General features: G+C 56.9%; 3 protein-coding genes across 8 annotated transcripts in view; 2 read left to right on the top strand and 1 right to left on the bottom strand.

Moving 5' to 3' along the window:
• Window positions 1-8,245: 8,245 nt before the first annotated feature.
• Window positions 8,246-25,457, bottom strand: NOXA1 (NADPH oxidase activator 1). The gene is given in 16 exon segments (XM_089914083.1): window positions 8,246-13,248; window positions 14,231-15,541; window positions 15,643-15,962; window positions 16,103-16,257; window positions 16,499-16,557; window positions 16,770-16,836; window positions 16,932-17,078; window positions 17,080-17,155; window positions 17,157-17,273; window positions 18,665-18,708; window positions 18,954-19,013; window positions 19,947-20,054; window positions 20,813-20,947; window positions 21,973-22,081; window positions 22,945-23,027; window positions 24,896-25,457. Coding segments are annotated over 15 exon segments (1,746 nt in total). The 5' UTR covers window positions 25,073-25,457; the 3' UTR covers window positions 8,246-13,248; window positions 14,231-15,452.
• On the top strand, window positions 10,727-16,336 carry ENTPD8 (ectonucleoside triphosphate diphosphohydrolase 8). Its single transcript, XM_089914084.1, is given in 8 exon segments — window positions 10,727-12,113; window positions 12,197-12,314; window positions 12,878-13,028; window positions 13,154-13,670; window positions 13,744-14,145; window positions 14,148-14,297; window positions 14,509-14,643; window positions 14,718-16,336. Coding segments are annotated over 8 exon segments (1,788 nt in total). The 5' UTR covers window positions 10,727-11,987; the 3' UTR covers window positions 14,907-16,336.
• Window positions 25,077-26,466, top strand: part of EXD3 (exonuclease 3'-5' domain containing 3) — a 76,798-nt gene continuing 75,408 nt past the window's right edge. For 2 of the 6 annotated variants that reach the window (XM_089914068.1, XM_022578056.2), the window contains exon 1: window positions 25,079-25,742. The gene's annotated coding sequence lies outside the window, so the exon portion shown is untranslated. Of the gene's footprint in view, window positions 25,743-26,466 lie in introns of all 6 variants that reach the window. The other 4 variants (XM_089914067.1, XM_089914069.1, XM_089914071.1 and 1 more) reach the window with 4 other exon arrangements.

Raw genomic sequence — 26,466 nt, 5'->3', positions numbered from 1 at the left:
ATAGTGTCAGTTTTGATCTTTTTTAATAGAGCATATAGGGCCTTTCCTGATGGTGCAGTGGATAAGACTCCGTGCTCCCAATGCAGGGGGCCCGGGTTCGATCCCTGGTCAGGGAACTAGATCCCACATGCATGCTGCAAGTAAGAGTTCACATGCCACAACTAAGGAGCCCGCCTGCCACAACTAAGACCCGGTGCAACCAAAAAAAAAAAAAAAAATAGAGCATATAGGGGCTGGGCCATAAGGGAGAAATTTGGAATCCAATTTCGACTGTAGCCAGCTAACCCAAGAAAAACCTCATAATTGGGGCTTAGTTTTAGATTTGGGGATGTTCAGGATGCCATAAAGAGTACACAAATCCAAGTGTCACCCTTGTTCCGAGATCATGTGCCCTAAATATCGATCCTGAGTTTGAGCAACTCAATTTTTCCTTGGAGACTTTATGTCCCTTTAAGGCCAAATGTTTTAACAGGTGGATGCTGTCTTCCTGTGAAGAGGTTTGAGGAAGCGAGCAGAGCAGCTTATCGTCTGTGTAATTGGCCCTTGAAGAACACGGGTGTTTGGGGCATCCACCCCCGTACAGCTGAAAATCCACGCGTAACTTTACAGTCAGCTCTCTGCATCTACGTTTCTGTCTCCATGGATTCAACCAACTGCCAGTTGCACAGTGCAGTAGTACTGTAGTATTTATTGGGAAAAAATGCATATAAATGGACCTGCTCAGTTCTAACCCATGTTGTTCAAAGGTCAACTGTATATCGTAGCAAAGTCAAGCCTGCAAAAAACTTTGTCATCCAAGTCAGCTTTCAAGATTTGTGGAAAGTAAGAGGGATTTTTGTAAAACCTGGGGCATTGCTGTCCAGGTATATTGTTATCCTTCCCAGGTGAAGGCAAAAAGGTACTGACTGGCTTTATCAACTGGAATGCTGAAGCATGCGCTGCATGGATCACCTATAGTGAAATTTTTGCTTTCAGTAGGAATGGATGCTAGTAGAGTATGGAGGTTAAGAACAACAGGGTGTCGAGGGGCAGCAACGTTGATTATTGCCTGCAGGTCCTGGACAGACCTCCATCCTCAGCCATTGGGCTTTCTCACAGGTTATATTTAATAGTATTACAGAGACTAGCACAAGGGGTAGTGAGGCTCTGAGCCTTGGAATCCTCTTACGGGCTTTATACCTTGAAGGGCTTCTTTCCTCCTAGGGTATTGATTAGTTCTGGAGAGAGGTTTCGAGGGACCTATTTGAGTGTCAATGGGAAGAGCACTGGGGATTTTGCCAATATCAGTTGGAGACGTTTTGCCCATAAGGAGGATGGTAGCTGACTCAGTAGGGACAAATGATCAGCGTCTCCCGAATCAGCTCCAGGACCGTCAGAGACAAAGCAAAGAGGGTCACTTAACTCACCTGGTTGGCTATTTTGACTGTTACTGTGAGATTCTAGAATTATTTCCCTTTTGGGAGAAAGAAATTCCAGCATATTTGCTGAGCTGCCTTGGCCCAATAACTGAATAGGGGTGGAGAGACTAAGGAGGGAAGTGTGGGTATCTCTCAGGGGCCTAAACGAAAAGGAACAGGTTCAGAGACAGGACCCTGTTGAGGTTCATCAGAGACCCCCACTATTTGGATCACTTTCGAGCTCCGAGGCAGGGGCTGCTTTACCGCCGTTGAACTGAGAGTGTGGCTCTGGTGCCAGAAGAGATTGATTCCCAATCTGGAGAGTTGTTTTTCTGAGCTGGTGAAGAGGGAGGGTTGGGAAGAACCCCTGTGGTTCCTCAGAGGCCCGTTGGTGGTGGTCAGGAGGGCGTTGGAAAGGCTGGTTAGAGGGCTGAAGACACTTGAAGCACTTACACTTGTGACAATCTTTTTCCCAAAGTCCTGGCTTTTTGCGATAATAGCAGGAACTAGGAGGGTTTGGGTTTTGTTTAGGGACCTTCATTTGCTGGAGTTGAAATTAATCTTTTTTTTTAAAAATTAATCTTTTAAGTGACTCATCTAGGGTGTGAGTGAGCTGATTTGCCAAATTAACTAAATCTGGAGTGGACATAGCTTCCCATTCCATCCTGGTCCTTTTGACTAAAAGGAAAGATCTTCATTCAGCCCATTAATAAACAGAGTTAAAGGCTACCCTAATGGACTCAACACCTGAAGGAAGACCAGGTTTTTTTTTTTTTAAACTATCTGAAGTTGATTGTGATAGTCATGAGCAGGTTCATCCGATTTTTGTGTGCAAGCCTGAATTTTGTTCACAACAACAGGCTAAGGACAGGCTACTATAATTGCTTGGGGGAGTCCTCCAGCAGGTGTTCTCGCCTCTTGCCAAAAGTTGGGGGTTGTTTCTCTAAATCCCTTTCAGGATGTTTCCATCAGGAAAGTTTCATCCAATGTTTGGCTTGACCCCCATCCGCAAGCATATAGATCTGGGGAAACCAGGCTGGTATGTTTGGATAATGATGTTAAATTCTTCGGCAAACCTGTGGGGTTCCTCACTGACTTTAGGACACTCTTTTAGGGCTCTCAATTTGGCCTTAGTCTAGGGAACATAAACTTGGGTTTTGTTGGAATCTTCAGAAGACTTAAGTTTAAAGGGGCAGGTCCTGAACTAATGGTTACCGGGGGGAAGGATGGGGGAGAAGGATAGATTGGGAGTTTGGGATTGACATGTACACACTGCTATATTTAAAATAGATAAACAACGAGGACCTACTGTATAGCACAGGGAACTCTTCTCAATGTTCTGTAATAACTTAAATGGGAAAAGAATTTGAAAATGAATAGATACATATATATGTATAACTGAATCACTTTGCTGTACACCTGAAACTAACACAACATTGTTAATCAACTGTGCTCCAATATAAAATAAAATTTTAAAGAATAAATAAAGAGGCAGATTCTAACAGGTTCAGAGGAGGAAGTTGGGAGAGGTTTAGGGAAGCACAGTGAGAGAATTAGAATGAGACAGCAGAGCGCAGAAGAAAAGAGGAAGATAGCGTGGGGGGGGGTGGGGGGGTGCTGAGCACAGGGGCTGCTTTGTCCAGAGACAGGGGATGGGGGCCAGGGGGAGAGTCCTCAGAAGCCATTTTTTCTTCAATTGTTTGTTTGCCTCAGTTAATTTAAAAATTGTATTTTGCTAAGTGGCAATTTCAGAATCTTGATAATGTTTAGAAGCCACAAAATACCAATCAAAATAGGAATCCCGGGCTTCCCTGGTGGCGCAGTGGTTGGGAGTCCGCCTGCCGATGCAGGGGACACGGGTTCGTGCCCCAGTCCGGGAAGATCCCACATGCCCCAGAGCGGCTGGGCCCGTGAGCCATGGCCGCTGAGCCTGTGCGTCCAGAGCCTGTGCTTCGCAACGGGAGAGGCCACAACAGTGAGAGGCCTGCATACCGCAAAAAAAAAAAAAAAAAAAGGAATCCCATTTAGCTTTGAAATTTTTTAGAGCCATGGCTGTCCAATTCATCTTTAAGAAAAGTAAGCTTGGAAAATTTAAAAGTTCCCCATAATGACCATCAGTGTTATAAATTACTTTGGGTTAAGTTGGTCCATTTAATTAGAAATGTGCATGAGAGGGAATTCTCTGGTAGTCCAGTGGTTAGGACTCTGTGCTCTCACTGCCAAGGGCCTGGGTTCAATCACTGGTCAGGGAACTAAAATCCCACAAGCCACACATGGTACGGCCAAAAAAAACCCCCCAAACCACAAACAGACAAAAAAAGAAATGTGCCTAAGGAAGGACCACAGTTTTTAAACATAAAACTGGTTGAAGGGGGTGGAGGGGGCACTGTCAAAACATTTAGATTGCTGGGATCCCTTTTCTTAGAGTTGTTTCTCTAGAGCAAAGGAAATAAATTTTTAAGCAGCACAGTTCCTATAGGAATAACCCAGGTCCAAAGGAACTGGACCAAAGGCTTAGCAGTGCAGTTTCAGTAGGAACAGCCGTATTTCAAGAGACAGGCCAAACAAGCACTCTCAGAAAGGACAAAGCCTGTAAAGAAAGGATGAAGTCTTCCAAAAAAAGCAGATCTCAAATAAAGCCTGGAGAGCCTCAAAACACAAAAAGAGTGGGGTTTGAACCCTGGAGAAAATTTAACCCTCAAACTCCAGGGTCAGCAAGGAAGTAGTGAGCTCAATAGGCTCTGCAAGTCCACAGCTGTTTGCTCACTGCCTTGGCATTCTTAGGGGTCTGCTCTGGATCCCTCTTCTGACACCAAGTAATGTTGACCTAAATCAATGAAACCATCAGTTATATTACCAGCAAAAACGGTTTATTTGAGAACAGCAAAGAATTGCAATTCAAGGTACACAATCTGTGGTGTACCACAGGTAAGTTAGGAGAACAAAGGAGAGGAACTTTCTTTTATAGAGGAGAAGGAGGAGTTGGGAGGGGCTGTTCTAAACAAAGAGTCCTTTGGAGGAAACTGGGAGTTGGACGTACAGTGACTTTTCATTGGCTGAGCTGTGCTGGTGAAGGAAAACTAAGAGAATTTGTAGGCAGCAGACCTGCTCTAAAGGGACAGTTAAGGGAAATTCTTCAGACAGAAATCAAATGATACCAGAAGGAAACTTGGAACACCAGGATTAAGGAAGAGCAACAGAAGTGATACATATCATAGACTATTCTCCTCTCAAGTTCTTTAAAATATGTTGGACAATGAAAGCAAAATTTACAGCATTGTCTAGGGGGGATTTCAATGTCAGTGTGATGTATAAGACAACTATAACGTGAAAGGTGGGGAGAAAAGAGACCAACGTGGTCTCCAACTGAAGTGGTAAATACTGATTACAAACAGACTGTAGAAAGTGATGTATGTATTTTGAATTCCCTAGAAAAACCAGTAAAATTTTATACAAAACAGATATAGTCAAAATCATAAGAGAAAAATTTTAATGGCATATGAAAAAAAATGTTCAAATAACACAAAAGAAGGCAGGAAAGGGGAAAGGAGGAATGAAGAAAAAAAAACACCAAAATAATAAAATGCTAGACCTAAATTCAAAGTACCGTTTTGAATTGAATTGCCAAATACCAATTGAATTAACAAATTCAAATTATCCATATTACACTAGGTGTAAATGGATTTCCCTCATAGCCTAAGAAAGTGCAAGGGTTTTAGGAACTGAGAACCAGAGACAGATGAAGACCAAATATATATTTCTCATTATAAATCACAATATCTAAATCTGTTTACAAGAAACTTACTTCAAATATAATGATAAAGTAGATTAAAGTAAAAGGATGAAAGATGATATGCCATGCAAATACTAATCAAAAGAAGACAGGAGTGAGTGGTTTTGTTAATATCACACAACATAAACTTTAGAGCAAAGCGGATTACCGGGGATAAAGAGGGACATTGCATATTGAAAAAAGGGACAATTCTTCAAGAAGCCATAGCAATTCTAAAGGTAGGCACCTGAAAACAGAGCTTTAATAGAAAAAATTTTGGAAGCAAAAATTGACAACTGAAAGTAGAAATAGACAAATCCACAATTACAGTTGGAGTCAGCAGTACTTCTCTCTCAGTAACAGATAAAACTAGTAGACAGAAGATCAGCAAGGATATAAAATAAGTGAACAATGCTATCAACCAACGGGACATAATGATGTTTACAGCACACTCCACACAACAGCAACAGAATGTATATTCTTCTCAAGTGCAGATGGAACATTCACCAAAATAAAGCATAGCTTGATCTGAAAAAACAAACCTTAGCAAATTTAAGATAATCAAAAACATACAAAGCATGTTGTCTGACTATAATAGAATTAGAGTAGAAATCAATATGAGAAAAATGTCAGGAAAATCTTTAATCACTTGGGAATTAAACACCACAATCCTAAATAATCCACGGATCAAAGAGGAAGTCTTAAGGGAAACTTAAAATATTTTGAACTGAATGAAATTAAAATACAGCATGTAAGAAACATGAGAGATGCAGCTAAAGCAGTGCTTAGAGGGAAAGTTATAGTACAAATGCTTACATTAGAAAAGAAGAAAGGTCTCAAGTCAATAATCTAAATTTCCATCTCAAGAAATTAGAAAATGATGAGCAATATAGACCCAAGTCATGCAGAAGAAGGGAAATAAATATAAGAGCAAAAATCAAAAGAATGTGGAAACCAAAAAACAATAGAAAAAAATTGTGAAAAAGCTGATTCTTTGGAATGATCAATAAAATTGATAAACCTCTAGCAACACTGGCAAAAAAAAAAAAAAAAGTGCAGACACAAATTACCAGTATCAGGAACGAAAGAGGTCTGTCACTACAGACATCACAAAAGGATAGGAAAGGAATGCTCTGAATAACTCTGTTGACATAAATTCAATAGCTGGAGTGCCATGGACCAAATCCTCAAAAGCCACAAGCTACCAAAATTCACTCAGCATGAACTAGATAGCCTGAATAGCCCTATTACTACTAAAGAAATTAAATCTATAGTTAAATATCTTCTGAAAAAGAAAGTCTCATAGTTTCACTGGCAAATTACACTAAACATTTAAAGAAGAAATACAAAGTCTACAAATCCCTTCCAGGAAATAAAAGGGGAAGGACAACTTCCCAACTCGTTTACCAGCCCAGCATCACCCCAGTACTGAAACCAGCACTAAAAAGAAAACAACAAACCCTTGTGAACATAGCTGCAAAAACCCTCAACAGATAGAATTATTCTTATTCTCTGAAGTAGTTCTGTTCTATGAAGTCACTGCAAACTCCAAGTTAGCCAACACCGAACCACTGCTCCCCAGGGGAGATAGAGGCTCAGGTTCCTGAAAGCACAAAAGCACAAAAAACATGGCACGAAACAGACCGTGAAAAGGATGCTTGTTTACAGCAAGAGCTGAAACAAGAAAGCAGTGTCACCTTGCTCAACCTCAGCTGAGGACGTGCACATCGAGTCATTCAAACTTTTTGCTGCTCAGCTCATGTCCACAGATGACCACGGAAGTGCTACAAGTATTGATTTGGGAATTACAAAACAATTTTGAGGTTAGTAAGCAAAATTGCAAATACAAAATCCACAAATAATGAGACCTGACTGTGTTAACAAATAAAATCCAGTGAGATATAAAGAAAACAATGCACCACAACCAAGTGAAGCTTATCCTGAGAATGTATGGCTGGTTCAGTATTTAGGAAAATCAGTCAGTGTATATCACCACACTGAGTGTCCAAAGAAGAAACATCACATGAACATATTAAAGGATGAAGACAAAGCACGTGACAAAATACAGCGCTCATTCGTGACGAAAACTCTAGCAAACTAGAGGGAACTTCCGCACCCTGACCAAGGGCACCGCGTAACACCTACAACTAACACCGTGCTTCATGGTGGACGACAATTCAGCCTGGGAACAAGGCTCAGGTGTGCAGTCATCACCATACTTCATGCACCTGGGAGTCTTTGCCAGGGCAGTAGGTGAGAAGGAAGAAGAGGCACACACGAGAGGAGGAGATGCCGCTGTCCTGTTTACAGACCACACGACTGTCTGCGTCAGAAACTCCAGGGAATCTACACAGGCTCCTGGGGCTAATAGGTGGGCTTAGCATGGTGGTGGGTACAAGGTCAACCACAAAGACCAATTGCATCTACTTACCACCAATGAACAATTGAAAACTGAATTTTTAAAAGTACCATTTACAATAGCTCCCCACAAAAATGAAATACCTAGGTATAAATCTAACAAAACATGTACTGGATCGTTGTTCTGAACACTAGAAAAATGCTGACGAAAAGAATTTTAAGACCTAAACACTAACTAGAGAGAAGAGAAATTGTGTTCAGGGATTGGAAGCCTCAAAATTGTAAAGATATCAATTCTCCACAAGCTGATTATATAACGCCAATAAAAGTTTCAGGAGAATTTTTTTGTACATAAAGAGGGGCTGACTATAAAATTTATATGGAAGTGCATAGGAACTAGAATAGCTAAAACAATTTTGAAAAAGAAGATTGAAGTTGGAGGACTCGTACTGCACAATATTAAGGTCTACTCTGTGGGGACTTCCCTGGCGGTGCAGTGGTTAGGAATCCGCCTGCCAATGTAGGAGACACGGGTTTGAGCCCTGGTCCGGGAAGATCCCACATGCCACAGAGCAACTAAGGCCGTGCACCACAACTACTGAGCCTGCGCTCTAGAGCCTGTGCTCGGCAACAAGAGAAGCCACCGCAAAGAGAAGCCCACGCACCACAACGAAGAGTGGCCCCCGCTCGCCGCAACTAGAGAAAGTCCGTGCGCAGCAATGAAGACCCAACACAGCCAAAAATGAATAAGTAAATAAATAAATTTATTTAAAAAAAAAAAAAAAAGACTTACTATATGGCTGCATAATCAAGACAGAATTGGGGACAGAATTCCAATAGAATGTCCAGAAATGAGCCCTCACAAATATGGCCAATCATACAGAGGTGCAGAGGGTTCCACAGAGAAAGGATGGTCCTTTCTTTTTTTAAAAACTAGTTAATTATTTTTTTGACTGCATTGGGTCTTCATTGCTGCGTACAGGCTTTTCTCTAGTTGTGGTGAGCAGGGGCTACTCTTCGCTGCAGTGTGTGGGCTTCTCATTGCGGTGGCTTCTCTTGCTGTGGAGCACGGGCTCTAGGCGCATGGGCTTCTGTAGCTGTGGCACGTGGGCTCAGTAGCTGTGGCTCGCGGACTTAGTTGCTCCGAGGCATGTGGGATCCTCCCGGACCAGGGCTCGAACCCGTGTCCCCTGCGTTGGCAGGCAGATTCTCAACCACTGGGCCACCAGGGAAGCCCCCATCCTTTTTTTTTTTTTTAATTTTATTGAAGTATAGTTGATTTACAATGTTGTGTTAATTTCTCCTGCACAGCAAAGTGACTCAGTTATGTACACACACGCACACACACACACACATTCTCTTTCACATTCTTTTCTGTGATGGTTTATCACAGGATATTGAATAGAGTTCCTTGTGTTATGCAGTAGGACCTTGTTGTTTATCCATCTTGTATATAATAGTTTGCATCTGCTAACCCCAAACTCCCATTCCTTCCCTTCCCTACTCCCCCTCCCCCTTGGCAACTGCAAGTCTGTTCTCTATGTCTGTGAGCCAGTCTCTGTTTCATAGATAGGTTGGTTTGTATCATATTTTAGATTCCACATGTAAGTGATATCATACGGTGTTTGTCTTTCTCTTTCTGACTTACTTCGCTCAGTATGATAATCTCTAGGTCCAACCATGTTGCTGCCAAGGGCATTATTTCCTTCTTTTTTGATGGCTGAGTCATATTCCATTGTATATATGTACCACATCTTCTTTGGAAAGGATGGTCTTTTCAACACCCAGTGCCGGTGCCTTGGCCGTCCACATGCAGAGGAGGTGGACTTGACCAAGCCACACATCTTACAAAGAATAATTCAAAATGCTTCATAGATCAAGTTACATCATGAAACTAAGAGACTTGAGGAGAAAGAATTCTTCAGGACCAGGGGTTAGGCAAAAAGTTCTTAGTAACAACACAAAAAGACCATCCACAAAAAAACACACGGATAAATTTGGCTTCATCAAGAATTTTAAAATTTGCTCTGTGAAATACACTGTTCAGGTAAGATACGGACTGAGAGAAAATACTTGCAAATCTCATCCAGGAGAAGGGGCTGCACCTAGAATATATAAAGAATTCTCCAAACTCAGCAGGAATAAGTCAAACAATCCAACCAAAAGATGTGCCACGTGACCAGAGAGGACACACGTGTGCAAAAAGTGCGTGGGGAGGCTCTCGGCATCCTCAGCCCTTGGTGCAAACTGAAGCCACAGGGAGGCTGGACCGGCATCGGCCAGACCGGCTGAAATGGAAAGTTGTGACGCGGACACTGGAAGGACGCAGAGAGACCGGCTCTCTCACGCTAGAGAACATCTGCGCAGTTTTGCATCGAGTTAAACCCAGCAGTCTGTCTCCGGGGTGGGAGCGAAAGCACAGGTCCGGCGAAGCCTCGTGCATGAATGTCCACGGCAGCTTTTCACAGTCGGAGAGCGGGAACCCCGATGCCTCCAGCACCGGGGGTTCAGCAAACGGTTCATCAGAGCAGCCGGTCTCCACGTGGGCATGGGGGAGATGCTGGGCCTCAGGTCTCAAGCTGAGGGGAAGAAGCCAGGCTCAATTCATCTCTGAGACCCCCTCCCGAGGACAAAACCTCAGCGAGGAGAGCCAGTGGGGTGGGGGGGCCGGGGCTGGGCTGGGCGGTTCTGGTTGCGGTGGCCGGGGTCACACAAATAGACCCGTGTGCACAAAAAGGGGCAATTTCACCGCACGCCTGCTAACCACCAAACCACTTGACTGGGGCTGACTCTCGCCCGCCTCATGGGACCACAGCTGGCCCTGACTCCGGGCCTTTGCTCTGGCCGAGCCCTCGGCCTTGGGCCCTTTCCAGTCACCTGACTCCGCTGACCTGCCCCTCGCCTGAGCACTGGCACCGTCCTCCCGCTGGGGAAGGGCGGGGTCGGAGGGCAAAGTCTGAGCAGCCTCGGAGGGGACCACCCTGGGCGGGGCTGGTGACCCCAGGTGGGGGCAGGCAGCAGCGGCTCGTCACCTGCCTGACAGCGGACCCGGACTCAGGGGAGCGGTGACCAGCGTCGGGTGGCAGGCAGAGGCGGGACGGCACCTGGCAGGTGCCTGAGAGGCGACAGACGGGCCAGCTTCCACGCTGCTGCCACTGCTTACCCACCAGCCCAGGTGAGGGGCCGTCTTGGTCTGGGGGTGCTGACCGGTCCTGAGGGCGTGCTCTGTGTGGAGTCTACCCAGCTTCTCTGCCCACCCACTGGGGGCTCAGGCTGGGGGCTCAGGGTGCTACACGCCCTGGAGGGGTGTTTGAGGGGGGATACCGGTGTCCCTGGCCCTGCCTGTAACTGGTCTGTCTCTGTGAGTGGCCTGTGGCCAGTGTGCGTTTGGGGACACAGGCTGGGTCCCGTCCGGCCTGGCCTGGCGGCGGCTCGAGCAGATCACCCGTCCTCTCTGAGCCTCGCTCTTCCCTCCTTAAAATGGGATCATGACGCAGACGGGCCGCCTGGAGCCCAGGGCCCTGCATTCGCCCTGAGAGGCGGACGCCCCCTGGGAACAGCCGCATTCCTGCGGGGATACTGATGCCGCACAAAGTCCATGAGCCTCAAAGCTCTGCAGGCCTCAGACCATTTCCTTTGGACAGTGGTGGCAACTGGCCCGAGGTCCCTGGTGACCTCGTGTGCGTGGGTCCCCGCTCAGGGACGTTTGGGGGCTGGAGAGGGCCCTGCAGAGGCCTCAGTCACTGAGCTGGTGCCGTGGCCCGGTGCAAACCACATTCCTGGGTCAGCCTGGGCCGGCTGCGAGGGATCGTCATGGGGCCAAGTGAAAAGGTTCAGATCAGAGTAGCCCGAGGTTGGGTTTTTAAACAGAAACCAGATGAATCTGTTCAGAACCCCTCAGCCTTCAGGTCCTTCAGTAGAGAAACCGTGCTTCCCGGGACTCGCTGACCTGCTTGGCAGCAATTAGACATCCAGGCAGTCGGTCAGCTGTCCCCACCGAGTTCAGGCCTGACCCCAGGACTCTTAGAAAACTGTCCTGGGAGAGGCCTGGGGTGAGGGCTGCAGGTAGGTGGGAGAGGTGGGGCCCTGGGTTCCCGGAGTTCACTGTGGATCTGGGGCTCCTTATCCTGCGGGGGACGGGAGAGGAGCTGGGGTCCTGGGAGGGTGCGGGCAGTGGGGCTGGCAGATCACACGGGGGTGGCTCCGCTGGGCCCCGGCGTGGCACTAGAAAGGGGGTCTCCGGGACCTCCTCATTGCTGTGGGTTGCAGCCTAGCCTGTCGCCAGACAGGGCGTCCCGGTGCCCGGCCCCTACCGGCCCCTGTGGCGCTGTGACACCACGCGTAGCCCGGCTCTCCGGCGTGGTCTGTAGTCCTGCCCGTCGACCCAGCCGCGGTGGGCTGTCTGAGCCCCGGGGAGGGTGCTTACTGCTGCCAACCCCACAGGTGCCAGTACCGCCCCCATGGGGCTGACATGGAGGGAACGGGCCTTCACAGCCCTGCTGGGGGCTGCAGCGGTCTCAGGCCTCACCACGCTCATTCTCTTCCTGGTGGAGGCCACCAACGTCCTCCTGCCCGCAGACACCAAGGTGTGCCCCCAGACCTCGCCCAGGGGAGGCTGGGCTGGGCCGTGGCGGCCCCTACGCCCTCCTGACCCTGGTATCACTCCCAGTTCGGGATCGTGTTCGACGCTGGGTCCTCCCACACGTCACTCTTGGTGTATCAGTGGCCGGCAAACAAGGAGAATGACACAGGTGTGGTCAGCCAGGCCCTGGCCTGCCGGGCGAAAGGTCAGTGGGCAGTTCCATCAGCGGTGGACGGGTGCTGGGAGCTGCCAGCCGCTGCCCGGCTGGGGTTCCCAGCTGGGTGGAGGTTTGGGAAGTGGCACAGGCTGGAGCTGGGCAGTAGCAAATCAGCCTAAAGAAAAGGGGCTCAGAGAGGTTCAGTGAGTTGCCCCAGGGGGCCCAGCCGGTCAGTGGGAGCCAGGCCAGGGCTCTGGATCTGTCCTGCCTGAGCCCGCAGAGACCCGAAACAAACCCTTCCAGCTCCTGGGGCTCCAGACGTGGCATCCCTCCAACCTCTCCCTCGGACTTCACGTGGCCTCTCCCCTGTGTGTCTCAAATCTCCCTCTTCTGTCTCTTGTAAGGATGCCAGTGGTTGGTTTCAGGGCCCACCTGGGGAATCCAGGGTGATCTCATCTTAAGATCCTTAACTTAATGACATCTGCAAAGACCCTTTTTCCAGATACGGTCCCATCCGCAGGCTCCGAGGGTCATGATGCATCTTTGGGGGCTGCTTTTCAGCTCAGCTTCCTTCGGGGCCTGGAGCCTCGTCCTGTGGTGTTGTGTTTCAGGGCCTGGCATCTCTTCCTACGCCTCTGACCCTGCACAGGCTGGCGAGAGCCTGCAGGGCTGCCTGGAGGAGGCGCTGGCACTGATCCCAAAGGCCAAGCATCAGCAAACGCCCATGTTCCTGGGGGCCACAGGTGGCATGAGGCTGCTCAGGTGCGGGGGCTGGCGTGGGCCCGCACACGTCCCTGGGGTGCAGTGTGAGAGCTGTGGTCCCTGCTCAGGCGGGATGGAGGAGGGGTGGCTTCTGCCAGCTCCAGCGGCCTGTCTTCTCCGCGCAGCCGGAAGAACAGCTCTCAGGCGGAGGACGTCTTCGCAGCGGTCAGCCAGGCCCTGAGCCGGTCTCCCGTGGCCTTCTGGGGCGCTGAGCTCCTGGCTGGGCAGGACGAAGGGGCCTTAGGTTGGGTCACCATCAACTACGTCCTGGGCCTGCTGGTGCAGGTGCCACAGACGGCCCCAGGGTCGGAGGGGCACCCGGGGGGGTCATCGTGGCCGGCCCCAGGGTGGGAGGGGCACTCGGGGGGGTCATCGCAGCCCCAGGACTCAGTGCCCCCTGTCTGTGGTCAGTACTCCTTCTCTGGAGAATGGATCCAGCCTCTGGAGGGGACGTTGGTGGGCGCCCTGGACATGGGTGGGGCCTCCACCCAGATCACCTTTGTGCCTGGAGGCCCCATCCTGGACACCACCACCCAGGCCACCTTCCGCCTCTATGGCACAGAACACAGCGTCTACACCCACAGCTACCTCTGCTTCGGGCACGACCAGATGCTGAACCGGCTCCTGGCCGGGCTGGTGCAGGTGGGCTGCTCTGCGGGGAGGGCGGGGCGCCCTGCCAGGCGGGTGCTCAGAGGTGCCCCCACCCTCCCCGCAGAGCAGCCCGAGCCTCCTGGTGCGTCACCCCTGCTACCACAGCGGCTACCGGGGCACGCTGGCCCTGGCCCCCCTGTACGGGTCGCCCTGCGTCCAGGCCGCAGCCCCCCGAGACCTCGGCCAGAACCTCACTGTGGAGGGGACGGGGAACCCCGGGGCCTGTGTCGCCGCCATCCGGGGTCTCTTCAACTTCTCCAGCTGCGACGGCCGAGGAGACTGCGCCTTCGACAGGGTCTACCAGCCCCCCGTGCGGGGACAGTTCTACGTGAGCCCCCGCGGCCTGCCCTCGGGGCCAAGCTTCCCCTCGGGGCCCCCGACCCCAGGGGGACCTTGGGGAGCCTGGGACCCCAGGTGGGGTGGGGTGGGGCGGGGCGGGGCGGAACCTGGCTCATCCTGGGCCCCCCGCCTTGCGCCCTGCCCGGGCACTTCACCCCCCTCCCCCAGGCCTTCTCCAACTTCTACCACACCTTCCACTTCCTGAACCTCACCTCCAGGCCGCCGCTGGCCACGGCCAATGCCACCATCTGGGAGTTCTGCCAGAGGCCCTGGAAGCTGGTGGGTGGATGCGGGCCGCCCGCCCCCCACCTGGGCCCCAGCTCCCTGGGCTGCAGACTCCACCGAGCGGGGACCCCGTCCCAGGCAGTGTGGCCGGGGGGCTGGGGAGCTCCAGGCAGGAGACTCAGGGGCACGCCTCGGAGGGGGGCCAGCCTTGGGGGCCCAGGAGGCCAGGAGGCCTCATGGGGCTCCTGGCCTCCCGGGCCCCCAGGTGGAGGCGAGCTCGCCCGGGCAGGACGGCCAGCTGCGCGACTACTGTGCCTCGGGCCTGTACATCCTCACGCTCCTGCTCGAGGGCTACGGGTTCAGCCAGGAGACCTGGGGCGGCATCGAGTTCCGCAAGCAGGTGACGGCTCAGGGCGAGAGCGGGTTGGGGCTTCGGACCGCTGCCCGCAGCCTGACCGGCCGTGTGGCCCGCAGGCCGGTGGCACCGACATCGGCTGGACGCTGGGCTACATGCTGAACCTGACCGGCCTGATCCCAGCCGAGGCGCCCGCCCAGTGGCGGGCACAGAGCTATGGCGTCTGGGTGGCCGGAGTCGTCTTTTTGGTGCTGACCCTCACGGCCATTCTCGGGGCCACTGTGGTGCAGCTCTGGCTCCGGGACTAGGCTGGCTGCCACCTGGTGCTGGAAGGCAGAGGCCTGAGCTGGCCAGAGCCTTCCTGAGCCCCAACCCCAAAGGCTCGCCCTGTGGGCTCTGGCCCCACGGTCACATGGCCCCCTTTTGCCGTTGGGGTCATTCTGGCCACGGAGGCTGTGCCGTGGCCCCGACCATGGCCTTCAGGTGCCAGCGCCCCAGCGGGTTTCCCATGTTGCACGAGGGCTGGGCCATCGCGACCCCTGCAGCCCTCAGGGCTGTGTGACTGCAGACCTACGGGTTCAGGGCCAGGCCAAGCCTGGGAGTAGGGGTGACTGCTGGAGGTAGAGGGGGCCCGGCTCTTTGGGAGGGGCCGGCAGCGGGCCCTGGCCTCTCCAGGAGCTGGCAGAGCCAGTGTACAGGCGCTGTGGGCTTTTCCCAGAGCGGCCAGCCCACACCCTCAGAAGCCTCAGTCAGGTCCCCTCAGTGGCCAAGCCCAGAAGACGGACCACACCTTGGTGGGGGCAGATCGCCTTTATTAAACCCTCCTTGCCACGGACTTCTTAGCGCCAAGCTCCTCATGTGCGCCGGCCGGCCGGGACCACGAAGCACTTGGGGAAAATCCCGACGCGGCCGTCACAGTGGCCCTCCAGCCACGCCTGGTCCACTGCAGGGGGCGTCAGGGCATCACCACACCTGCTCGCAGACACCGCGTCTGCCCCGGGGCCCCGGCAGGGCGATGGGGGGCGGGGGCAGTGCCAGCTCTACCTTCGCACAAGACGTCCACCGTGTCTCCGGGCTGCAGGGCCAGGTCCTCGGGCCCCTGGGCAGAGTAGCCGTGCCGGGCCACCACCTGGTAGAGGACAGGCCGGCCGCCCACTCCCTGCGGCAGCGGGGAGGGCTGTAGGGTAAGCTCGGAACGGAGAGAAGGGCTGGACATCCCCGCCCCGGGCCGCCTCCTGCCCCGGCTCACCTGGCACCGTAGCCGCAGCTCCCCAGAGCCGGCAGCCGCGCCCCGCCAGGCCCTCTGCAGTGCCTCCTCCCCGGTGAGGGGCACCCAGCCCCTGCTGTCACTAGGGTCTCGGTAACTGCAAAGAGATGCCTCAGAGTGGGCAGCGCGGGCAGGGGCTTTAGGGAGGGTGCTGACCTCTGACCTCAAAAGCCTCTCCCAGGGCCGGGACTAATAGGTGCTCAGCTTGGAGCCCTCCCACCCGGCTTTCCAGCTCACCTGAGCTGCCCACTCTGGGCCTGGGGAGGGAGGGCCTGGCTCATCAGGGCCCGCAGGCTGGACAGGTCAGCTCCTCTTGGGGCCCTCAGGGCCAGGGTGAAGGTACACTGCACTGTGAAGGTCACCAAGGACTCGGGGCCCCCTGCAGCCACACCCTGGGTCCAAGCAGAAAGGTGGTTGGTCTCCAAGGACCCAGATCTGTGTGCCCAGGACTGCCAGGGTGGGCTTCAGGCCAGGGGGCAGGGCAGGGACCGAGAGGGTGGGAGGGGGCTGGGGCTCTGGACTTGTGAGGCTTCTTTAGCTGGGGTCCCTAGAGGCATTCGGAGGATGGGGTCTGGCCTTGGAGCCCCACATCCCTGGGGGGTGGAGGGTGACATGAGAGCCAGTGCCTCTTACCCCAGCGCCTGCAGGATCCTCAGAGGAGCCAGGGCCCGGCCCCCCAGCCACCACCAGCCCTGCGGAGCGGGGAGGCGTCAGGGACTCCGGTGGCTACCGACCCCCAGAGTAGAACATGTCGGAGTAGAGGGGATGCTAGCACCACAGGCAGCCCCAAGGCCACCAGGTTCCTCCGGAGGACAAAGGGGCTGCTCCCAGCCCCGCCCAGATACCTGCCTGGGGCTCCCTCCACAAAGTGCCCTCCCACTACCGGCTGCTCAGGGCGCCTCACCTGGAGGGACCCACTGGCCAACTTGCTCCACGTGAGGCTTCTGCAAGGAAAGCCACAGGCTGGGGCTCTGCCGGGCCGGGGTGGGGTTGAGGCCGGGGTGGGGCCCTGAGGGTAGAGGTAGCTTTCCCTGGGCCTGGAGCTCGTCGGGGGCGGTGCCCAGACACTGTCCAAGCAGAGCCAGTGGTGAGGAGCATGGCCTGCAAGACAGCCTGGCCAGGCAGGAAGCCACAAATCTAACGGCATTGGAGGTGAATCCGGGGCATGAACCAGGTCCCTATAGGCCTGGAGACTACAGACAGGCCACCTTGCACTCTGGGCACCAATCCGTCTTCCCCTGGCCCACCAGGAGGTGGCAGCTCCAGCTGGGGTTCCCGGTGACCCTGGGGGCTGGGGACCGAAGCCAGGGACCCGCTGGACTTCACCCTGTGTTGGGACCCTAAGCAGTGGGTGTGCTGAGGGGCGGCAGAAACCCCCGAGGGCCCCAGTCCTGGCCACACCGACCAGCTGACTCAGATGCTGATTTCAGGTGGGATCTGAAAGTTGGACTAAGTTTGTAAACGGAGTGTTTAGATTCTTATCAGACTTGTCAGCTGTTTAAAGCAATTAGGGAGCTGCTGCCCACTGTCAGGAGGGTCAAGTGCTCGAACACCCAGTGTGTGAACTTAGGGCCACGGGGTTTCGTCAAGCACCGCTGTGACGGATGGCTTTCAAGGGCACCAACTGTCCACCGAGTTGGCTGGGCATCAGTGAAAGAGGAAGTGAAGTGACCGTCTCGTCTCAAACTGAGTCCTTTCATAAACTGAATGTAAAAGTTAACCACCTTCTCTGTGCTGGGCGGCCTCCCGGCACACCTGCCCAGCACACCTGCCCAGGAGAACCCTGTGCCCCTCCCTTCCTCGGCCTCACCCAGTGCCTGGGGCATCTCGGAGAGTCCCATGTCCAAGAAGGAAGGCCGGGGGCCCCAGCTGAGGGGTGGGAGCCTCATGGCTATGATGCACGGGCTGCAGGCCTCTCCCGGGCCCAGGGTGGGGAGCAGACACCCAGGCTCCTGTCTATGCACATGTGAGCAGCAGTGTGTCCCTGACCCATGGCGTCCGGTCACTGTGGCTGGCTCCCGCCAAGTCCCTGGGCTGCCTGAGGAAGCCAAATCTCCATCCCCCAGCAGGTGATGAGGCCACCTGCCCTGCCCTGAGACCCTTGCAGGGCCCAGCTGTGGCTGGTCCTGAAGCTCAGCCTGGGGCAGGGGTCCTCCAAATACTATGGCCCCTGCCTGCCCTGCCCGGGCTCACCCACCTGCTCATCATTGGTGACCAGTGTGCTATGGTCAGCCCGCCCAGCCTGGCCAGAGGTGACCTCCATCTCCGCATCAAGGGGCGTCCTGGGGCCACAGCGGGTACCAGGTCTGGAGGGGCCTGTGTCACGGGCCCTGGAGGGAAGGGGGAGGGGTCCTCGTTCTCAGGTCTCACCCAGCCAGCACAGAGGTCGAGGTCCTCCATGAAAGGTGGGCCTAGGAGAGCCCTGAGCTGGAAACAAACAGCACCCCAGTCGGACCACCACCTGTGAGGCTGCATCTGGCGGGGCCGGCAGGGCTGCTCCCGTCGGCCTGCAGCCCAGCCTGCACCCCACCCCGGTGCCTCTGGTGCCCACCCCCAGGCCTGAGCAGAGCTTCAGTGAGGGGCAGGCAGGCTCTTTCCTCAGGAGCAGAACAGGCTCAGGACAAACGGGGGCACAGGGAGGGCTGAGCAAGGCGGGACCCCTCGCCCTGCACCGGGGCTCCAGCCAGTCCAGAAAGGGGACACAGCCACCTGGCCCCTGGCCCAGAGTGGCCACACTGGGCCTGCAAAGGGGCTTTGCCGACAGGGGAAGAAGAGTGGGGGGCCACGGCCCCTTCCTACCGTTCGGCAGCCCCAGGCCTGGCTTCACCACGCGCGTAGAGAGCCTGTGGGCACACAGTGACCCCCTCCTCAGGATGCAGACCCCACGGAGCGTCGGGGGCTGGGGGGCAAGGCTGCACAGTTTTCACTGGCTCTCTCCCGGGATGGGACGCCCCCCACGTTTAGATCAGAAGGACGTTGAGAAGCCCGCGGGGAGGGTTTAAGGCATCCTTAAGAGTAATGGGTCTAGAAGGCCCCACCTGCAAAACGTCAGAGGAGAAGTCAGGTGGCTGGAAGGCTGCCCACCCACCTGTGGCTGCTGAGGCCGGGCATCCCCGTGCGGGCCATCAGGGATGGCGGAGGCCACCACCTGCGGAGGGACAGCAAGGGGCCGGCCGAGTCAGGGGTGCCCAGCCCTCGCTGCCCATTCTGAACCCCGAAGTCTCCCATCTGCCCGGGGGGTGCTGCCCAAGCCTGGCCCAAAGACGTTGGATCACGTGGTGGGGGCAGGGAGGTGGGAAGAATATGTTTGAAGAAGGAAAACATCTGTGCTGATCATTTTAACTTATTTTTTGTACAACCTTTAAAATATTCTTGTTTCTTAGAAGCAGTCATCTCCTGTGATAACAGGACTCCAAGTTGATGGATTAATGCAGCTCAGAGCCCCCTCCTCCACGCAGCCCTCCAGCAAAGACGCACGGCACCTAGCCCTCGGGTGACCGGGGGGGTGTCAGGCCTGGCTGACGGCCACCAGCTGGAAAGCAGAGTGCATCTTCCTTTGTGCACAGGGAGCCTCCTTTCCCACCTTTGGGGCGAGCTGCTCCCTGTCATGCTGTGACTTTGCTGCCCTGCCCTGACCCAGGGTGGGCAGAGATGGCCCAGGCCAGCCTGCCTCGGGCCTCCCCAGGGTCTTGCTCTCTGAGGCAGAGATGTAGGGAGGACACAGAAACACAAAACCCAGGAGATGCTGAGGCCAGAAGAGCGAGTCGAAGGCGGAGGTAGGCAGGGCCGGCACCACCTTGGGGGTCCTCAGCAGCTTCTGCTGGGCTCCACTGCCAGGTTCCAAGATCCAGATCTGTGAGCCCCATTTGGAAACACTGCTGCCCACCCCAGGAGCCTTGTGTCCTCTGTCCACCCACCAAGGCCTCGATGACCCCGGGTGTCCCCGTGAACTCAGCCTGGAAGCTCGGGACACGGTGTGAGCTCAGCAGGGGCCTGGCTGCCCGCCGCTCTGCGGCCTGCTGGGTGCTGCTGGCCCCTGAGCCCCTGGGGCCTGAGAAGCGAGAAGCTACCCCTCCCTTACCTTGGCCTTGCCCAAGAAATCCACAGGCTCCAGGTGCTCCAGGTGCCGCCTGTGCGGCCGGAAGACCTCACCCCTGGGGACCTGCCGAGGCTGCAGGGGGGCCTGTTTCTGGAGGGGGGTCCGGACAATGCAGACCTGAGCACTGGGCCAGGCCTGAGGCTGCAGGAGCCTCAAAGCGGAAGGGACGGCTTGGCCCTGTCACCTACTTCCCATAGCCCATGGGAAGTCCAGCCCACACCTGGGCACATAGGCTGCCTCCCTCCAGAAGTTTCTTCAGTCAGTCTTGGGGGCCGGACAGATGTGAGCCCCAAACTGCAGGCTATGGGCCGGGCAAGCCACCTGAGTCAGCTTAGGAGTCTGGCTCTGCTTACCTGCCCTCACCTGCCCCTCACCTACCCCCACCTTTCCCCTCACCTTCCCCCTCACCTCCCCTCACCTGCCCCCCACCTGCCCCCTCACATGCCCCTCACCTGCCCCCTCCCCTCCCCTCCCCTGCCCACCTGCCCCCACACCTCCCCTCACCTGCCCCTCACCTGCCCCTCACCTGCCCCCTCACCTGCCCCCCGCCTGCCCCCTCACCTCCCCTCACCTGCCCCCCACCTGCCCCCTCACCTCTCCTCACCTGCCCCCCACCTGCCCCCTCACCTCTCCTCACCTCCCCTCACCTGCCCCTCACCTCCCCCACCTGCCCCTCATCTGCCCCCTCACCTCCCCCCTCACCTGCCCCTCACCTGCCCTCACCTTCCCCCTCACCTGCCCCCTCACCTGCCCCTCACCTGCCTCCTCACCTCCCCTCACCTTCCCCCTCACCTGCCCCCTCACCTCCCCTCACCTGCCCCTCACCTACTCCCTCACCTACCCCTCACCTGCACTTGGCCCAGGGCGATGTCCAGGTCATCGCGGGCCCCTTCCGGCCCCTTGGTGATGGCTTCCTCTAGGCTGTGGGTGGCCTCTGCCCAGAGCCCCAGCTGGCTCTGCACTGCAGCCACGCTGAAGAGCACCTGAGAGTGAGGCGGGGGTGACGGCAGGTCCAGGACGCCCCCCAGCCCCACCCCCACCAGCTCTGCCCCCAGCCCCACCGCCTGGTCCCACACCTGGCTCTGCCCCGGGGCCGGCTCTGCCCCGCAGGCCTCATTCCCCAGACCCCCAGCCGGAGCGGATCAGCCCTCCCTGCTTCTCTGCTCTGAATGTCAGGCGGACCTCCCATCTCTGGAAGCAGCCTCTCGGCCTTCGCAGCCCCGTCCTGCACTTGGCCTGACCCCCTCCTCCCCGTGCTGCCCTGCTTACTGAACCCCCAGGAGTCTGGGGTGCTGTCTGAGGAAGGCCTCTCTCCGCCCGCCCCTCCCTCCGTGTGGAAGGACGTTTTGGGCTGGATGTGTTGGGAAACAGCAGCAAGTGGCCACGCTCCCGGGAGCCGAGGGCAGAGGGTGCGGATCACTCACCCGCGGCAGCCTCTGTCCCCGCAGTCCGCGGGGACACCGCGCTCCCAGAGCCGCTGTCACATGGCCTGCTGGGGTCACGGCCGGCCGACTCCCACAGCCCGCCTTGCACACAGTGCCCTGGGCCGGGGCCACCCCGGCGGGACGTCCCCCGCGGCTGGCTTACTGGGACACGGGTGGTTCCCAGGGGCTCTGAGGCAGCACGTTTCTGGGAGCGCATGGGCGCTCCTCCTAAGCCCCTCCATCAGTGCCCACCCCGCCCCAGGAGGCCAGGAACGGCGCCAAGCGAGAACCCCAGGGCGGGGATGCCAGGGGCCCACAGCCAGGCCTGCTTCGGCCCAGCCCCTGCCCAGCCTGTCACCTCTCGCTGACCTCTGACCCTCCCCTGCACCCCCCAGTGGGATTTGGGGGCCCCTCTGGCCAGAGGGAGCACCTGAGTCAACACGGCCCCAGCTGTGACAGTGACAAGACAGCGGGACCCAGAGGATGGGGTCTTCAGGACGAGCGGCCTGGAAGGACCACCTGGGCCGCCTGCCCACAGACAGCACCCCCAGCGCCCAGCCGCGTCCCGCTCCCCGCACGCCCACCTCCCAGGCCTGCAGCTTGAACCGCAGGCCCAGCTGGGTGTAGTCGATGGCGGCGTTGCCCCTCAGCTGTGCCAGGGTCCGCTGGAAGTCGGACAGGGCCTCCCGGAACCTGTGGGCGGCAGGGGAGCCTGGCGTGGAGCCCCTCAGCCGCCAGAGGGCAGGGGGCGGAGCTTCGCCCAGCCCCACGCTGCCCCAGCTCCTGCTGCAGTGGTGGAGGCCGTGGTGGTCACCCATGTCTCAACACAGGGGGTCCACACACAGACGGGCTGAGCAGCACGTGGGGCTCCAGCTCTGTCCTCTGGGCGCCTCGCTCCCCTGCCCGTACCCCAGACCCTCTCCCAAACCTCGGTGTGCAGAGTGCCCTGGGCGTGTCCTGCCTGCTTCTCGGGCCCCACCCCACGGGCCTCCCCATGCAGAGCCCCGCTGGAAGCTCCCCAGCCCCCACCAGAATCCCCATCGCCCCCAGGAAGGCTCCTGGGTCGATGAGAAGAGGAGGTCTCCCCCAGAGCCCACCTGCCCCCAGTGGGACCTTCTGTGGGGGCCGGGCCTGTCCTGCAGCCCGGATCCCTTCTCTGGGAAGGGCCCGGCGCCGAGGGCCGGGTGGCTAGGGAGGACCCCCATCACTTCCATGTCCTGGGACGCACCACTCCTCCAGCCCTGCCCTCGGTTTCCACGTGGGCAGAACGGGCATAATCGTGCTGTCCCGGCTACAGCAGGGATGTAGGAGCGAAGGAGGGGAAGCCGGCACAAGCACTCTGTGATCCCCTGAACCCCGTAAAGAGCCTGGGTCACGGTGTGGCCCTACGCTGCTTCTGCCGCCACACGACCACAGCATCCTGTTCCTGGGCTCCCCTGGGGCCACCCAGGGGGGGTGAGTAAGAGGAGATGACCCGTGGGCAGAGAGGAACACAGGAAAGGGCTCTGCAGAGCCAAAGGGCCATCAGACAAATAACAGGGCACTTCTGTGCTCACCTCCCCAGCTGGAAGTTGGCCACTCCTCGCTGGAAGAAGCCGACAGCCATGCAGGCATCCTTGGTCACTGCCTGGTCAAATGCCTGGGGACAAAAATGCCCATGGAACACCCAGGTCTGTAACCCCGTCACTCCTGTGTCACAGATGCGGTCCAGGCGGATGCCCAGCAATGGATCAAGGAATCGTGTTGGCCCCCATCATGGCCACCTGCAGGAGAAGGTCTCCCGCGCCCACCCAGGGGGCCTCTGAGTCTGAGGCTGGGCGCACACGTCACGGCCACAACCCAAAGCCGCCTGGGCTCCCAAGGTGCCCTGCGATGCACTCAGGGGCAGTTCGGTGGCAGCACAAACCAACCTGTTTACCATGAGGACAAGGAAACATTCCATCGCGTTAATAATAGTTACCTTCGGGGGAGGGAGTTATACAAGGTTTTTGTCTTTTTTAAATCCTAGTTTTGGTAGTTCGTACAAATTGACGCACTTCTCATCTATTAGAATCAGAAAGAGCAAAAACACAAAAGTCTTAACATGTGTGTAAAACACAGCTCTTCCCGAAACTAGACTCAGAAATGACATCATCAGTTCCCAAGGAGGACAGCAGCCACCAGTTAAACACAAGCAAGAGGGGGCATACAGCAGCTATCAAGTTAAATCCAGGCACCTGGATCGGTGTCATGGCCAAGTGGGGGGCTTGTTGAAGTGAGTTTGACCCGAGGTTGAGGGTCCGCACACAGTACTGATGTGGCCCCTCAGCACTAGGGAAACCCGTTTGTTGTCCTGCCACACAGAGCAGCGAAATCGAAGCTTCCGTAGGGCAACAGATTGCATTCCCAGCTACACCCTTCTCACCCTGTCCAGGTCCTCGGAGACAACCAGTTTTATTAATTGTAGCCGTTCCATCTGCTTTTAAAAAAATTTCCAAAAAACATGCCTCTGCTACTCCGTCTGCGGTTAGGGTGGAGGAGAATTTAACACTCACACCCCTCTGCGCAGAACTTTTGTCCCCTCCCTCTGGTTAAATCACAGTTTAGAGGAAGTGGTGACTGGATTGGCCTCACACTGCTGATTCCATGGTGTCCGGTGATCGCACCCCCCTTGTTGGATAACATTTTAACACTGACATTGCTGCTGAGATAACTGTAGATTCATACACAGATGTGAAGAATGACAGGGTAGGTCCCTTGAACACGTTTTCGGCAGCTGTCACTGATGGCCTGAACAACGCGGGCACCTGGCTCTTTCCGAGGGGGATTCGGTGTGCTCCTGGCTTTTTGTTGTCACCCGTGAAACGTGCACCACCGTAATAAACCTGGGGGCTTGAAGGGCAGAGAGTGGCCTTGCCGGCCCCTCGGCGGAGGCACGTGTGTGTGTGTGCGCCCATGTGTACCCCCAGCTCTTGGTTCTGCTTTGGGGAGTGGGTGGGAGACAGGTGAGCGCTCAGATCTGGGGTTTGGGCAGCAACCAGAGACCTTATCTCCTGGTCATCACCACAGGTGTCTGCAGAAGGCCCAGCCCAAACCCTACACCCTGGGTGCCCCTTCCCAGCCCCATCCAGCTTCGAGCCTGTTTGCGGGTATGTTAGCACCTCGGCCAAGAGCACCTGAGCCAGTGTTCATCCCGGCCGTTCCCCAAAACTGCAGAGCCTGGCACATGGTCACCACACAGTGGAGGCAGTGCCAGAGCCCTGCACCCCCATCCCGGCCCTGACTCAGCTCCGCTGGGGTCCCCTGCCCACACAGGCCTCCCCTGCTTAGGTGTTCACTGAGGCGGACCTGGGGAGACATCCTCAGGTGGCCATCAGGGAGGAAGGGCAGGGGTCCTGGGCTCACCCCTGCAGCTGGGACTTTATCCCACCCCTCATCGACCCCCCCAGGGCCAGAGGGCAGCGTCCCCCAGGGGTGGGGTATCTGCGACCAACCCCGGGGGTGCAGGCTGTCGGGCCCCTGGCTCACCCGCAGCGCGGCTTCCGGGTCCCCGGCTAGCAGGTGCACGCAGCCCACGTTGAAGCTCATCCTGGCGGGCGGCTCCGGGACGCTCGAGAAGAGGCGCAGGGCGTAGTCCCAGTCCCCACGCGCCACGGCCTGCGCGCCCCGGTGCCAGTCGCGCACCAGGTCCCCGAGCGAGGGCATGACGACGTGAACACCAGCCCGGCCCCGGCGGAAGTCGGAGATTCCTGGCCGGAGCGCGGCGGGCGCGGCTGGCGGCGTTGGGGGTCCAGTCACGGGTCCGGCGGGGTGGCTGGGGGCCGAGGACCGCGGAGCAGGGGCCCCGGGATCCGGAGACCGGCGTGGGGCTGCGGGGGCCCTCTGAGGAGGACGGGAGGGTCGGGGACCGACACCGGCGCCAGGTACTCGGTGAGGGGCGGGGCGGGCCGGGGAACGCCAGGTGGGCCAGGCCTCCTGAGGCCCACGGCGCCCCCTGGCGGCAGAGCGGCCCCACCCCGTCAGCCCCGCCCCCGGACTGACCACGCCCCCAAACGGTGTCCTGGAGGCTCTCCCAAGCCGGCCCCGCCCCACCGGCCTGACCAAGACCCTAGCCTGCCTCCCGGCTCCTCCCCGGACCCAGCCCCGCCCCTCCGGACTAACCGCGCCCCCAAACAGAGGCCCGGCTCCTCCCCCCGAGTCAACCCCGCCCCTCTGGACTTCCGCCTGGAGGTCCTCCTGCTCGCGCTTCCCGGCCCGCCGCCCACAGGTCGCCAGGCCTCGTCGGCCTTGGTGCGCTGGGGAAAGCCGTCCGGGCCCGCTGCCGACGCCGTGGCCGCGGCCGGGCCAAGGTTCCGGGAGGACCCCGCTGACTCAGGTAAGCGACCCCGGGGCGCGGGCCGAGCGTGCGAGGGGCGGGGGCTGTGGAGCACGTCCTGGGCCGTGCACTGGCCACAGTTGGTGCCCCTGGGGCCTCCCGCGCCCGCGGCCGGTGCTGGGCATGGGCATAGCTGGGAGGGTTCCGGGGGTGGGTCACTCTGGCTGGGCACAGCCAGTCTAGGACCCTGGGTCGGAGCCGGAGGGTAGGCCCGAGGCTCACGTGAGGAAGCAAGTCGTGGTCCTCCCCAGCGACCCTCTCGGGACGTCCGTCAGGGCGTCCTTCCGCCCAGGGAGACCCTTCCACTCTCCGTCGTTCCCTCAGCCGGCAGGCTGGTCCAGCCCCCACCTCCCGTGGCTGGCACTGCCCCTGTGTGGGCAGGTGGGCCCCACGTGGTGCGGCCCGGGAGACCCTGGACGCCAAGCATAGAGCCCCTGTGTACCCCGCCCCCCCCAAGTCTCTGGTTGACCTTAAAGATAAAACAGCCAGTTATTTTATCAGCAAAATGGGTTTATTCAGGAACAGCAGAGAATTACAACTCAGGACAAGAGGGCTACAGCGAAAACTATAGGCAAGACCAGCTAATAAAGGAGAGAAATGTTACTTGACAGAGAAAAAGGAGGAAGTTGGGAGGGGCCGCTTGCAAGGAGAGCCCATTGGAGGAAACGGGGTTCAGGGTGGTGACGCTTCCCATTGGCTGGGCTGCCGCCGGCGGGGAGAAAAC

Source organism: Delphinapterus leucas, chromosome 6 (assembly GCF_059928025.1).
Source record: "Delphinapterus leucas isolate spDelLeu-1000000601 "Yukka" chromosome 6, BTC_Dleu_Yukka2, whole genome shotgun sequence".
Taxonomy (NCBI): domain Eukaryota; kingdom Metazoa; phylum Chordata; class Mammalia; order Artiodactyla; family Monodontidae; genus Delphinapterus; species Delphinapterus leucas.
The sequence above is the reverse complement of the archived record's forward strand: the minus strand, read 5'-3'. Positions and strand labels throughout refer to the sequence as shown.